The sequence below is a fragment of the Anser brachyrhynchus genome (genome assembly GCF_964034855.1).
Source record: "Anser brachyrhynchus genome assembly, chromosome: 23".
Lineage (NCBI taxonomy): Eukaryota > Metazoa > Chordata > Aves > Anseriformes > Anatidae > Anser > Anser brachyrhynchus.
Genome location: NC_137716.1, coordinates 7,411,149 through 7,426,839, shown reverse-complemented (window position 1 = coordinate 7,426,839; position 15,691 = coordinate 7,411,149). Strand labels below are relative to the sequence as shown.

Below are 15,691 nucleotides of genomic sequence, written 5' to 3'. Positions count from 1 at the left end.
TTGCTGAGAGAAAACTTTTAAGTACATAAAACTCCACTTTTAAAAATATTTTTCCACAATACAAATAAAACACGTATTAAAATAAACAAACCCCTCCATTCCCAACCTAGGAAATGATCACTCTCACCTCTGTATCTCATTAGTTGTTGCTTTTCCATTGACTGCATGGTCTTGATTCAAGTGTCTCCTTAGTGCTATTTTAGCTGGGGAAAACCTGGTATAGTCAGGTAAGGACAAGCTCGTCATCTTGTCTGCCTTCTGTCTGCTGCTGTGGTTTGGGGTACAAGGTACTATTTCTTGGTCCAGGTGAGAAGTCGTGTACTGAGGGGTGTTCTGCTTGGAGGACGGCCTGCTAAAAGTGTTATGGATTTCATAGGGAGTAGCATGGCCATTCATGGACAGTTCAGGGCTCATGCCATTCATGTGGGGCATCGGAAATTTAGAGCATTCAAGCTCCAGTTGGAACCTGCCGTGATCAGCCTCAGGATCACGGCTCAAATGGTTTTTATTGCGGTGCTGTACTGACAGTGACTCATCAGACGGCGTGTATGATTTCAGCTGCATTAGCTCCTGCTGTCTTTGACTTTTCTCAAGTTCCACAATGCTGATCTTTAAATGAAGAGGAGGACAATGATTAAAGACCACACTTAACAATTCTATCACATCATGGAGTTTTGCCTCGATATACTTATCAGAACAAGTGACCCCATTTCTGGTAATAATGCAAAACAAGTGACCCGCAATTTGAGGAACAAATTTCAATGTGCTATTACAAGTTTGAGACCAAAAGGTACAGAGAAGGGGAATGGCTCACACGCTTAGAAAACACCTTTTACATTTTGGAATAAAATGTAAAATATCCTCAATGTCTACAGAGAATACGGAGTAACTCAATATTGTCAGTCATTGAGGGAAAAGGTCACTCCCTGCCTAGGCATCCAGCAAAAAGGCTGGATTAGCTTTAAAACTAACTTCACAAGGAAGGAAAAGTTCTTCAGGTCACAGGAGTTTCATTTCTTTCACTGTGGTGTCATTCTGTGGGATATGATTCCTGAATTGAGACTTCAGAGCACACAGAAGACATTACCATGAAGCCACATATTATGTTAACAAGCAAGACTTTTTTTTAAAGCCAGTCATGCTTTTTAAATAACGTTTAATGATAAATCATGATTCCTTCTTCCACAGCATTACCAGGGAATCAGGTCATAGCACCTGCTTTGTTTAAAAGTCATCTACATTCTTATTCTTCAAGCTTACTAACAGACACTCCCCTCCCCCAACAAAAGGATTGATCTCCAGAAAAAACAACCACCCAGCTTATCCCTTAGTATCCTATTTAGTCAAGTATTCTGAAATGGCCCCTTGTCCAGGAGCTACCCTGCGTTGGTGACTCTGAGTTGTTTCTTGCTCTGTACCTGCAGTTCCAAACAGTGCTTTTGTTTCTCAGAAATCTGATTCTTCAGCGCCTGCTTCTCTTTCAGCAAGTTCTCCAGTGACAATGTTGACCAATCCAGCTTCAGTTCTTCACAGCGTGCTTTAAGCTGCAAAGACATGAGATAAACAGATCAAAAGACAACTTTCAACTTTTCACGCCACTCAAGGTACAAGGTGAAAGGCATGGACCTTTCGTCTGGATATCTGCAAGCAACCTCTTATCCTGTTGAAAACTCCTCTCAGCTTAAGCAAAATACCACCGCAAAAGGGTCCTGTAGTCCCTGTCTAATGGGGGAGGAGGTGGCCTGGCTCCTTCTTAATACACTGTTAGCACCCAGCCTAACAACTTCCATTCCCTTGCCTAACTTTACAGTTTGAGTTACTGAGATGAAAAACATAAGAGTTATGGGTACTACAAAGCAAGTGCTGTACACACTTTTTTTTTTGCCAGAGATCCAGATAAAGTGACAAGCCCACATACAGCTGTGCAACTGTTTAAGGGACACAAATGAGGCCAGCAAACTGCTACCTCAGCATCTGGTTACGAGTAAAAAAAAAAAAAAAGGTTTCCAAGAAGAAGTACCACCTGCGTTCTTTTCCAGTCATTCTTCTCGGTTACAGAGAAGCTATAGCAGCTGGAGGGTGTTTTTTTTTATTATTATTAGTATTCATTAAGATACCTAGAGAGGGGGGCAGCCCTCAGCTCATGATCCTTACACGGATGGGAGCATCACTCTGCTACTCAAATACAAGCACTGTACGCACCAGCTGTAAGCTCTGGTTCCTGAGTTCGCTGTTATCCTTCTCCAGCTGTTTCGTCTGTTCTTTCAGTTGCTGATTGTGAGCAGAGATTTCCTTCTGAGCCTGAATCAGGTCATTGTATGTCAGAGCCTTAACGCCCAACTACAACATGCAGGGTGAAAGGGAAAGAGATCATTCAGTAAGGTCTTGACACACTAATTCCAGACAACTGTCACATTCAAAAGTAAGACTGCAGAACTTCTGCAGCTTCCAGGAAGCCCCCCAGCATTCTCCAAAGCACTTCGTCATCACTAGGGGATAGGGAAAAAGGACAGAAGTACCTTATTTGGAGCTGCTGTTCCAGCAATTTAACTCTAAAACTGGCATTTAGTTTCTTGCCAGCCAGAACAACTCTATTTTTGTAGAGCTACCATGTTTCCTTCTATGCTTCCAAACTTGTATTTGTAATACAGAGTTTGTTCAACTAGCTGTGGGTGTATCCTTTACTAAAATACCACAGTGCTGTGATCTGTCACCCCCTTCCCTTGGATACAGTATCACACAACAATTTTAACAACGAAAATCAAACCTAATCAAATATTGGAAGATTCCATGTGATTTAACATGATCTAGTGCAAAAAGGAGACCACTTTGAGACTACTCTAGACGTGCTCATTTTTAATCAAAAGCATTTGCTTGCAGATGACGAACAAGCACACACTTCTACCAGACCAGGGTTGCTACCTCATCAAGTTTCTGTTGAAAAAGACGTTTGATTTCCTCTTTCTGTGCCTGGCAGTGGGTGAATAACTGCTGTGCTGTCCCCAGTAGCTGTGCATTCTTCTCCTGGAAGACGGAAGAGACAATATATACTCAGCATCAACTGCAGCACAATCCCTCTTGGTAAGATGTTTACATCTAGTTTGTACAGCAAGTTGGGTGTGACTGTGCTCAGAGTAGAAACCTATGAAAAAAATCCAGCTCTGTCTCAGACTTCTATGAGACTGTATTTATTAGTATTCAACACTTTGGTGAAGCTCAGTAGGTTGAAAAGAGCTTTGGGGTAGTTTCTTCTGCTATATGGTAAGATATAATCTGGACAGTCTTAAAATCATTCTTATCCTCCTAGTACATTGTAAAGAAGTAGTAATAATTACATCCTACAGAGCAGAAATGGAACTGGAAAAGATCATCTGTACGATATCTGTTACTAAAATGGGAACAGAATCTGAATCTCCAGAGCCCCAATTGAGAATTTTCCTACACAATACCCATGTCTCATGGAAGACTCTCAGTAATTGAAAATACACTGTGGGGGCCGTGGGAGGAAAGTCATAAATAAGCCAAACCACTTGTACTTCTAATGCCAAAATTACTTCGGCAGGCCACCCAACCCTTCCACTGGCAGAACATTTCCTGCCCATTACATTCCTTAACTAGATACTTGCTTACTCATTTCACGGTCACGCACCATGCAGGCGGCAAAGTGCAAGAACTGGACTGGCTGAGGAGTCTCAGTTTTTCAGTTCCAAACTGGAAGATGAGTGAAGGGAGAATAAAGAGTTCTGGAGATTACACTTTTCTCCAACTTTTGCTGCTGAAATCAAACAGGAATCATGCAGAAACTGAGCTGGCGCCCCAGAGAAAGCTGAGGACAAGGGCAAAATAAATGCGTTGATCTTCCAAGCAGTCCATTAATGAAGTGAAGCTGCAGTGCTGGCAGGTCCAGTACATGCGAAAAACACAGTGGCCCTGGCGCACAGCTCATATTGCCATTCACACCAATGACTTGGGAAAACAGTTGAGTCACTGCAAAGCTAAACTGCCTGCCACAGGTGATGCTGAAAAAGTGGTTTATGCTTTCAACACCAGCCATTTCATTCATCCTTTACAAGCGGTGGAGGAGCTGACAGCTCCACCTAAGGGTACTCGAAGTGAACTAGCAGCTCACAGCATCTTGTTTATTTTAAGACTGCATTATCAAAACGTTTTTATTGTACTTAAAAAAAACACCTCACATTAGAGGGAGTTATTAAATAGCATATACAACAGCACCTCATCCAGAAAAGTTCTGCTTCTGCTTTTGTGCAGTTTAACTAGCCTTGCTCAGTATAACACTCCACTAAAGAAAAATCTTTTCACGCTGAATTTCCCATTTCAATGTCAAGGTATGAAACAGCTGTCAGACACCAATATGAGGTGATTGCTTTTCCACGCTCAAGTTATGCTTCCAGCATACAGCACAAAATTTGTGCACCATCATTCCTCATTCTATTTTCTGTGCAAGAAGCTAAGTCAAATTTATGCTGACTTTTCTGACAACAAGCACAGAAGTAAAAAATATGTTACTTCAGGAAAAAAAAAGGAAATTCAAAGTGCTGTTTGACTATGAAAATAAATGGGAACAACCATAAGAAAAAAAGGCTGCATGAACAGCACACCAGCATCAGCCCATTCTCAGTAATGAATGAGGTAGAACAAGTTAAACTTTCTCATCTGGAAAAAGAGTTCCCATTATGGAAAATCCCACAAAATAAATCAGCTTTATGCTGGCACTTTCAGAAAACCCTCACAGGCAAGGAAATCTTCCATGGGAGCTACCAAAAGCAGGAATTGGCCTGATGTTAAAGGTTATAGTTGAGCTCTATGGGGAAATGTTCCTCCACACAAGTAGCAAGCATAGTCTCTTTCATCGTGACTAATTTATAAAGCAATTAAAACTGAGGTAAGGCAATACAAGAAGAAAAGGTGTTTAGGCAGTAAATCTCCTCCCTCTGCTGGAGAGATGGCTCCACAGCAAAGAAAAACACCACACACTTCACAGCTGCCGTATTTTCTTTGCCTTTCCATGTACTACAACTCACATTTTCGTAAATTTACACTTTGTCCACCCATGTAATCTTAGCATATTAAGACTATCAACACGGATAAATGGACTGAAGCATCCTTAAGTCATTTATACGACAGATTTATTTATTAATCCCATACTTCAATTTGTTGCAAGTTTAATGAACCATCTTGATGCTAGAGTATTCAGATTTTGTTTTAGGCTTTCCTATAGTGGGAAAAGACAAAGCTGTCAAAAACAAGAAAATTTAACTCCAGGTAATTAGTTTGTAGTTTTTCCCCCCTCCCCCCCTCTTTTTTTTTTTTTTTTAAGGTAGCCCTTATACAGAGCTGCTACAACCTTTAGCTAGATTAAGCACAATTGAATTATCTCGGAGCAGTTCTACTGGTAAATCACAGGATGCATCCACGCAGGAAAGCTCATCTAAGGAGAGGGCAGGAACGTATTCAGACAGTGCATACTGCTGGAAAAGTTGACCACCACCTCTTGTTCCTGTGACCCACGAGATATTTAAAGAAAAGCAGCTGCCAATCCCAAATAGGAGAAAAGGACAGGGTTCAAGACACCAGCTTCCTGCATTTATGCACACAGCTTCATGTCAAAATAGAAGAAAAAACAAAAACACTGAAGTGAGCCCTCTCAAGTGGGGGGCACCATAGGGAAGAGAGAGGGTACATTTTCCCAGTCTGCAGATAGGAAATTCAAGCACGTAAAGACTGACCAAGTTAGCAATAAAATCCCCACATACAGTCATTCAGTCTAATTATTACTTTGGTATAGTCTCTATAATTGGCCTGGTGCAGTACTGGTGTTCAAGTGTACACAATTCCAATCTCTGCCTTTTTTTTCCCCCCACAGCTAAGGTATCTGGTGGGCTGGCAATTTTGTTTAGGAACAACAAAAGACACCTACCTTTTCCTGCTCCAGTAACTGTTGCAGACTTGCTTTATACTGAGGAGTTTTCATGTATGCCATGAACTGCATGTACTGGATCTTAAAAGAGTCTGCGAAAGAAACAAGGAGATGATATTTCAAGTGAGAGAAAGTGCAATGCTCCTATTTAAGGCTGCTTGCTCCCTTGACCTCCCACCCTTGCTCTCACTTCCTTTTTGTTTGGATTCTCAGGCAGACCAAACTATTAAGGATCAATTTAAACCATGCTGAAAAACTGTCTTCTGGTGCAAGCTGAACTCTTGGATCCATTAGCTACCTTTAATAGGTAATCCAGTGAAAGTCATGACGCTGCACTCTAAAATGAGGAAGATGACAGGTGCTAATGCTGCGCTTGCACGATGAAAGAGGAGTTGAACAGTTTATAATGCACTGTCAGTAAAAGCAATACCAGACTAGCTGTAACAGCTGAAAGGGGCACTGAGCTCACAGCACTCGTTCTCCCAGCATCCTAAGACGGGGCTTGCTGTATTCCTCCTGCCCCCACAGAGATGACGAGCTCCATGCCCACGTTCGTTCTCTCTCCAGGGATTACTTGCTCCTCATCCTCACACTCCTTTTACTCTTATTATGCAACACCTTCTCTCTCCCCAACCCTCCTGGGGTCCTTTCGTCATGAAGCCAACCACATGACTAAGTCCAGTCTGCTGCAATCGCAGGCAACCAAAACATGCAACAGACATTACACAGACTGTTGCAGCAAGGTTTCCTCCAGACAAGTGTCATTCCCCCCACCGCTCCCCAGGAAACACCCAACTCACTCCTTTTCTCTCTCTTTCTCTACAATAGGAAGTCACTCACAACCATAACACACTACAGGAAGAGAGCAGAAGTTAAGGACATCACAGGTGCCTTAGGTCTGTACAACAGAAGGAAATATTACAGTAGAAAGGATCAAGGGGGAATGACACCCATGGTTTTCTTTAAATCAGCTCTTGTATATAGAAAATATTTTCCAATCACACCACCTTTGTGACCCAAAAACAAACTCAGACAGAATCTCATTACTGTTTGACTTTGCTGTGAGTTTCACAGGGAAAATGGAGTGTTGTTGTCCAAGACTGTATCACTTAAGAATAAAAGAATGGTTTCATTTAAAATGAAGTTATTTCTGACTAGCCATTTCCATTTAAAGTTATTTTGGATTCCTGCTAAATCCATTTCTTTCTATTTGTGCCAAATGAGAGCTAAATAACATCAAGAACAAACACAGACCAAGACAACTTCTGCAGCAAGTTGGCCCCCTGTCCTGTTCAATATTCAGCTTTCCACCATGGCTGTCTATTAACAGCCTCTCAGTTTAGCATATGCTTAGAAATGTCAAAGGAAAAATCCCCATCTCGAACACTGTGACGATATTACAGCCATACCTAGCAGCTTCTGTAGTGCAGGTGGGGTAGGTGTCACCAGTAGCTGGTTAGATGAATGCCGTTGCACTTTAGGAGGTAGTTGGTAATATGGACTATGAGGTGACTTGTATGCATCTGAAGAGAGACAAAAAGATAACCTTTCATTGTTTCTGGCACGGGCACAGAAGGCTTTACTATTCAAAGGCATGTCATTTACAATGAGAGATCCAGTAACTTCGCTAGAGAAACACACTGCAACAACTTGTGTTTGGACGGGCATCTTTGGAAGAGCAGCCACAGAGACAAGCTGTCAACCACAGCACAGCTCCAGCTCCTGGTCAAATACCTACAGACAGTTTCAATCACCATCCCCTCACAGAGGCACACCACCCCCCTCCAGGAGCACTTTGCTTTGGTGGTAAGGAAGAAGTTACAGCACAAAACCAAACTAAACCCAGCACTAAAGGAAGAATGACCTCTGTGCATTCATTCAGAGCCTCAGATCCTTATCTATGCTCACATGGCAGGGAAGGGCTTCTCTTAACGCCTGCTTTGAACTCACCCTGAGGAGAGGATGAAGATGTCTGTGAAACAGTTTGAGCATGCAGGAGTTCTAGTGCGGTTTGGTTCTTCTTAGTCTTGCGCTCTGTATTTGCAGTGTTCATTTTCTTGGGACGTCCTCGTTTCCTGCCTGCCATTTTCCTTCCTTTTTTACTTAGCTTCTTCTTCCGTGCTTTAGAGGGAGATGGCTTTTTAACAGAATTTGCCCCAGCTTTTTCTTCTTCAGCACCAGAATCCTAAGAGATTTTTTAAAAGCCAAAAGCCCTTTAGTCTTTTCTACCTACATACACAGCCTTCACTTTAAGCATGCACTTATAAAACTATTAAACAAAGTTATTAAAGTAAACCGATGCACTGCAGTTAAATAACTTGCCAATGAAATAGACTTGCTTGGGATTATAGTTGTCCTCAGCACCCAAGTTGTGCTAATTCCTTTCTGGACCTACTCATTACAGAGAAAGAAGTCTAACTGTTGTCTAAGAAAAGCTGATTATACCTTCTCTATTGACTATATTCTTCAACTAAATTTAATTAAAAAGTCCAAGTACATTCAATGCTTTATATTTTTGTGCATGAACAGTTGCTGCATCTCTAATAGTGTCATGCAACTGAAGGAGAAAGGAAGTAAGTCTTTGCAAGAGACTCAGCACTCTCTGAATTCCATTCAAGGGCTTATGACTCAGGGAAAGCTCTGCAAGCCAGTGCGAGGGTGGTCAACCAACTCTTCTATTCATCTTGCAATACCTTTTTTCCAGAATTATTGGTGCAATTCCCAAGTGTCACTCAATCATATTTTTGTCCACAGCAACAGCGATACCAGTTTATATACTCGGAACAAACACAGTCTTCCCACAGAATCAGGCTTTTCCTGACAGATTATGAATTCATTTAAAGCTCAAGAGAAAACACATTTACTCTACAAAAATGCTGGACAGTCACCTTGTTTTCTTGAACCTTCGTTGGAGTAGTTGTGTTGCTCTTATTTTCTCGTTGCTGACGACGTCTAGCTGCCTCTTGTTCCTCCTGAACAAACATTTTACACAATTAAAAATTTTGTTCTTCTATTTTGCACTAATACAGATCCCTGCGTTTCCTGATTTGATCTTCTAAGAGAGCTAGGTGTAAGTACTCATATCATACAAAGCCAAATTTAAAAAAAGAAAGACAACAACTTTGTTACCAGCTGGGGAAAAACGCTCACCCTGCTCCAGGCTACAGTCAGTGGGAAAAGGAAGGTAAGTGCAAGTCATCCTTTTGCATTGCATTACCTACTATAACGTGCTTCAAACATGTGGCCACAAAGGAAAGGATACTAAGCCCCAACCTCTTTCCTTATTCTGCCCCACCTCCCAAGTCTACCCCCCAAGATCATACACTAGTGTTTCAAGTTCCTTTTTTTAATAACACAAATTTTAAATATTACTATATCTTTACCTATACCCCCAATATTTCATGTATCACTTTTCAAGTCATATAAGTTTTTCAATGGCAAAGCCATTAATCATCATCTAATTCAACTTTAACCAAGTCCGCGGAATACAGCATAAAAGCAACTTTGAAGTTTCATTTTCTACAAGCCACCAAGGCCAGGATATTTCAAACAGCTCACTAAAAGCCTTTCTTGTACCTTCCAGGTGAGGTTAAACTTACACAAAAATTCAGACAACCCCAACACCTCTTCAATTTGAGAAATTTATCAACCAGACTGCATAAATGGCAGATTTAAACAGCCTCACCATTTAAAGCAGGGTAGTTCAAAAGTACATGGATGCCATTCTGTATTTAAGGTACCACTGGTCTGTTTTCAACACCTACTAAGCAAGTCAGTTTTAAGACTAATCTTCTCCTGAAGTTTTAAATTGCATGTCCTTGCTTCTCTCCATTACTGGGAATACCAGCACCATCGGTTATTTCACATGGATAAAGCCCAGTCTCAAAAATCATCTGGCATTTTAATTCCACATGTGATAGCACAGATTGCAGCAACTGACAACATATTTCACATCTCAAACAGCAAGTCCCAGAAGTTGAAGCTCAGAGTGCTCTTCAGCTTCATTTTCATGCAGCTGAACGCTGGGACAGATTCAAATTACCCTTTCCCTCTTAAACTTCAGTTCTTTAATGAACAAATAGCTCTTTAAAAGTCTCCAAGGCAAGGGAAAAACACCATGAGGCTGGCCCATTAATTACCTATTTCAAAGCTCTTAAACATTATTGTATTAGTGCTTGATGGCATATGATGCTTCGCTTCAATTAGCTCCATGCACATGTTCCTTATGTATCAAGAAAACTCAATTTGCTATGAATTCTGCACATTTAACAAGTGACTAAGATCCTCAGATTGGCTGCCCCATTATTTTGAATTTTATACAAAAAGTATCTGAAACTTACCCTGAGTTTTGGATTTTTGAGACTAGAAAAATAGTTTTCAAGCTGCAAATACAAAGATAGTCATTCTGTAAGTCATGACAGAAAAATACATAAGAATAAAATAATTTAAGACAAATGCAGAAATTATTTTTCTTCTGATAAGCTACATCAAGAAACCATTTATATTCATTCTTTTTAGAGACAAACACGTTTTGTAGCAGGACATAATCCAAGCCTCAACAAGGTTTTATCGTCTCCACCACAGCCTGTCTTTGGTTTAAAGCTTTGTGTAATATATCTCCACTCAGCAGAACGCTATTTTCAATGAAGCTACTTCGCTCCTGTACTCCACTAAAATATTTATCTGCACTCTAGTATATTCTTTAACAAAAGCACTATTGAACTAAAGCAGACTGAGAAAAAATACTGTATTATATTGCAAAAAAAAAAATCAGCATAGGAATAAAGTATTTTTCCACAAAAGTTTGTTTCTACAGGGTTGTTTTTGTTTTCTATAACTGAAAAGATAAAAACAAACAGCAAATGCATCAGCATTGTTACTGAGCTTTGGCTGGTTCTACATCAACTGAAAGATCAATTAAAATTGAGAATTATTACTACGGCAGTCTGTACACCACAAAGGAAAACAATGAATTAAAGACCCCCAGAGTCTTCACTTAATGTGTAAGCTATAGTACAAGACCACCACTATGCACAGCTGCTATCCTGGAACACGAGAAGGAATTATAGTTGTAAATTTATACACCTTCAGACTAACAGACTGCCATAGTACTGCCTGAAGTTTCCATGCTGATTCCAGAGTGGGTGAAGCAGCCAGAGATCAACTGGTCAGTAGTTATACTCACTATGGTTCGGTCAATAGTATGCAGGTAGTAAGAAACTGGTTTCCCGGTCCATGACACAGACCCTTTCAGTGGTGATAGCTCCACAACTCTCATTATAGTGCCAATATCTAAAGGAAGAAAGCCAAGTTAGGGAGCCTGAGCTTGCTCTGTTTGCCACTTAGTTCTATTCAGCTGAAAGTAGCCATGCAACGGTAAAAGCATGCTCACAACAAAACGCTAAGCTCCACATACAGACAGCAATGGCCTAAAAGAGCGCTGCAGTGAGTTTAAAAAGCAGTTCCTTGTTCTCTTGCTGATCTAGCTTTTATTTGCTCAGGGATAGCCATTCTAGAGTAAAATGATGTGCTAGTGCAACTTTTTAACCAACACGACGTTCCCATGTCTATTTTCATCTGTTGTAACAGGCAGGATTTAATTAGATAGGACCAGTTACAGAATGTTGTTAGATCCAGCCCATGTAAACTGTAACTGCACTAAATTTGGATTGAAGACAAATATGTTTTATATTTGCTTTCTTGCCTGTATTTGTTTTGTTCCCTAGAATTAATAGGTATGGGATGTGCCTAAGTATTTCCACAACCACTGAACACTAAAGAAGTGGCATGACTGTAGAAGAAATTATGGCACACTTCCAATTAAAGGGAAAATTACCCAGAGGAGTCAAAAAGCAAGGTTTAGGATTCAGCAACTTCAGTCGCTATTTTAACCACATTCTAATGCTTGCTTTGGTTTGTCCAACTCTTCCCACATTTCCATTTCTTTTTCCAGATAGTACTACTAAGACAAAATTGGTATATTGAGAAAAAAGGTTGACTCCTTTCTGAAGGGTTATCATTTCCACTATATGCTTAAATTTATTTAACTATTCATATTTTAGATCAAAACATGAGACAGACACTCAGGCACAAGAAAAAAAGACAAGCTGAATTAAAGTATTACAAAAAGCCTTCTAAGGCAGCAGCACAAAGGTAGCACAGCAGAGTCAATCACCTTCTCTGCATGTGACGGATATGCACATTTTATGCCACAAGCTCTAAGTGGATGACATTTCCCTGGAAGCATCATTTACAACAATCCATTAAGACTGGAACAAGCCCCAGGCCTAGAGCAGCCCACGCACATTCATTTGATATTGGTATTTCCCAAATACAGTACAGTCACAGAATGGGATTAGGATCTAAAACTGATTTCCATGATTTTCCCCCATTGTTTGTAACAGACAATGGTAATTTCTTTTCGGGACCTCTTATTTGAATCCTTGTAAGAGCTTCCTATTAGCAGAAGCTATTACCTATTCTTTTGCTAAGCAATCTGACACACCCAAACCTTATTTAGCTCTTTCTATATAATTTTAGTATCAATGTCCACATCAAGCATTAAATAACAGTATATAAAACTTCAGCATTCACAAAGGTTGAAACAGAGTAAGGAGCTGGCCCAACTGACAGTCATAGTCAGGCTGTTTATTAGGGTGGGGAAAAGTCCATTGGCCACTTAGCCTCCTCACTACTTTTTTAATAACTGCAGTCTGCCAAACCTAGAAAAGAGGGAGATAAGATGGTCGGAAGCCAGAAAAGAAAAGGCTTGAGAAGCCAATGAAAAAAAATTTATTTACATAGGCAGGTCTCCTAAGGGAAACCACCAAAGTACCTTCTCCTATTTCATCTAGTTCTAGTGCGCTATAAAAGAGGCAACAGGCTTTGCTTAGGTGCTCTTTGCCTTATTAGAAAAATGGCAGATGGATCTCAGCTCTCTGGAGGTTTGAGGACCTCCAGCAGCACACCTCTGCTGTGTTTTATTTTCATGTACATGTCTACAAAAGATTGGCAAGCAAGGATCAAACGGTTAGTAAGGTTCCAAACAACCAGATTGCACAGAAAAGATTATCGAACAGGAAGAAAATGGCAGTTTTGGGTGCCCAATGCTCAGGACATTCACAACAACTCAAGCTCAGTAAAAATAACTCACAATGGCACTATTTCAGTCAAATGCCTTAATGACAGTCTTCAAATTACTGTTCTTGAAAAGCAGTTTACCATAAGCATCAGGCCAAAAACAGAAAAGAGAACTTCAGAGTTGTAACTCCGTATGTTACTGGCCGTGTTTGTACAAGGAGGGGAATAAAGTGTTTTTGAAATCTGGGGAATGTTGTGCTCTGGACACAGTAAATGCACGTAAAACCCAGCTTGGATCATTCTACTGCTTGCAAAGCTTTCAACAGTAAAAACTGAAAAAAGGTCAGAAGCAAAACCAACAATACAGAGTGTTAGTAATCTCAAAACCTCATTAAATTGCAGTTCACATACTTGCAAAGGATAACATTGGCAAATATCAAGTCTACTATGTTCAGAAGGAAAGGAAAAACAAACTCTGTTGGCAGCAAAACAGCCACAGCAACTGGGCGTTTATGGGATGGGTCTGTTTGACCAGTTCACAGCGCAGAGGACGAGGCATTCCAAAGTTGAGCACTTCAGCATCTAAGCCTTTTAAATCACAACTGGTGGGATTTACCTGTCCAAATTTAGACAGCTATAATACAAGGAACTTGCATGCAAGCTAGTCACTGTAGCTCCTTGTATTAATGAAGAAATGAATCACACCCTCGAAACACCTTATTTCTCTTCAGCTGTAAAAGACAACTATGAAAGCCCAGGAAGAGGGGAAACACCAACATTAGAGACACCTAAAGCTATCAGGATGAACCTCATAAAATAGAGCTCTTCTTAAAAGACTTTTCGCTTTGGCACATGTACTATGATAATATACAGCATTTTTCTACTTAACTCTTTAAAAAGCAACAAAAACCCGCATGTTCAGGTAACGAATACGGCATAATTGTAGTGAACAATAATAAAAAGGGCATTCCTACCGCTCAAGTTTCGACTGTTAATTCTAAAATTTAGAGGTGCAAAAGGTTTTGAGGACACAATTCTCCCACCTAGAAAAAGAAAAAAAAAACAAAGTCAGTTTCTACTGTTTTTTTAAAAATGACCAGTTTTTAAATATAACTTAGTATAGAGTCCTAAAGACCAGCTCTACTAAAACTATCACTAGTGTATCATTACCAAAAAAAATGCTACTTAAAGCTCATACTGACAGCATCCAGAGAAGTCAATATGATAGTCCTGCTAGGTAGCCACGTCACTTAAAAGTGATAGATCTTAAAAACATTTTAAAAAAAGGAACACATTGTTTCTCAGTGGCAATCTACAGAAAGTTCAGTTAGGAACAATGTTATCTTATTCCAGTTATGGTCTGTAAAACCTAAGACTGAACACTTTTATTATTTATTTATTTTTTTCAGTCAAATGCACCAGGCTGAGCATGTTCTGAAACAGAACGAGGAAGAGGACTCGGGTTTCTAAGTTTTGCAACGAGATCTTGAACATTCCCCGCCTTGCCACTTCTCCCAAGCCACTACTACTTAACAAAAATTTAAAAGCCACTAAAGTTAAATAAGACATTAGGTTTCGGGGTTTTATGGTTTGCATCAGAGCCCAAAAGTCACATTATTTACTTCCGCACAAAGCTGTCCTATGGGAAGCCACAGCTTCTTTGTTCATTCCACCCTTTTTTTTTTTTTGAAGAAATATTTATTTTTGTAACTTCTGCCATAACCAAATACATTTGTTACTCATCCAAGTGGTTAAGAGGAAAGAAAAAGACACTAAACTACCTCAGGCAACTTAAGGGCTGCAGTGGCGTTACTGGACATCCCCGGTCACTGGTGCCTGCAAGGCAACTTCTCAAGAAGCACACAAGACATCACCAGTGACAGTGTCCCCATTTTAATACTAATTAGTTAATACCCAGTACTAAGTGTGACAATTTTAAATAGGAGAATCCAGTAATTGAATTCTGTACGCAATTATGGAAACTGGATGCACAAAGCCAAGCCCTTGTGGCTTTGCAGTCTCCATGGTTGGGTGTCCTCTTCCCCACCACCGATGCCAAGTGTCTGAACACAGGAGCCCCACAGCCAGGAGCTTTGCTGGTCCCCACAACAGATGAGCAAGGACCAGTCGCTCCTCCTGCCACACAGAGCACTGCGAAAGGTCTTCATGTGCAGAGCTATCTCCAGGGAATCACACAGATTGGTGGTTCATATGAAGACAGAACATAAAAAGCCCAAAAGATCACCATCACGGTGCAGACGTTCATCCGTACGGCACAAAAGGAAACCACCAACCTGGCTCCCAACGGCCGTAACTAAGCTGTTACTGCCACCAGCTCCCACAGCAGCAGGAAACCAAGGGAAAAAGGTTTGAAGTTCGATTTGTTACCTTCCTTCATGTTCGCAAATCGCTCCTTCAGTTGGTGATCCACCTCAGGACCAAAGGCAAAATTATTCACAAAAATAACACTGCAAGACAATGGTGTAGTTAATAAACAGGAACAGGCACATGGCATCCAAGCATACATGCACAGCTATCTCTCACCGCCTGCTATAAGCCACTGGCACTTACAGCATTTACAGGCACTTGTGAAACCAAAAAACACTGCATGTCCCTGACTATACAGCTACTTCCATCTAACAAAGTGTTTTCTCCTGGCATCATTACACAAAA

At 40.5% G+C, this 15,691-nt stretch overlaps 1 protein-coding gene across 6 annotated transcripts in view; it reads right to left on the bottom strand.

Annotated features, from left to right (window-relative positions):
* DOT1L (DOT1 like histone lysine methyltransferase) overlaps nucleotides 1-15,691 on the bottom strand; it is a 76,384-nt gene that overhangs the window by 20,758 nt on the left and 39,935 nt on the right. For all 6 annotated transcript variants that reach the window (XM_080565658.1, XM_080565655.1, XM_080565653.1 and 3 more), the window contains exons 9-20: nucleotides 15,407-15,486; nucleotides 13,993-14,061; nucleotides 11,124-11,230; nucleotides 10,279-10,320; nucleotides 8,827-8,910; nucleotides 7,889-8,123; nucleotides 7,348-7,461; nucleotides 5,939-6,030; nucleotides 2,923-3,024; nucleotides 2,203-2,340; nucleotides 1,419-1,544; nucleotides 128-609 (exon numbers count right to left, since the gene is read on the bottom strand). In XM_080565658.1, the coding sequence (XP_080421784.1) occupies nucleotides 128-609; nucleotides 1,419-1,544; nucleotides 2,203-2,340; nucleotides 2,923-3,024; nucleotides 5,939-6,030; nucleotides 7,348-7,461; nucleotides 7,889-8,123; nucleotides 8,827-8,910; nucleotides 10,279-10,320; nucleotides 11,124-11,230; nucleotides 13,993-14,061; nucleotides 15,407-15,486 (1,671 nt within the window). The remainder of the gene's footprint in view (nucleotides 1-127; nucleotides 610-1,418; nucleotides 1,545-2,202; nucleotides 2,341-2,922; nucleotides 3,025-5,938; nucleotides 6,031-7,347; nucleotides 7,462-7,888; nucleotides 8,124-8,826; nucleotides 8,911-10,278; nucleotides 10,321-11,123; nucleotides 11,231-13,992; nucleotides 14,062-15,406; nucleotides 15,487-15,691) is intronic.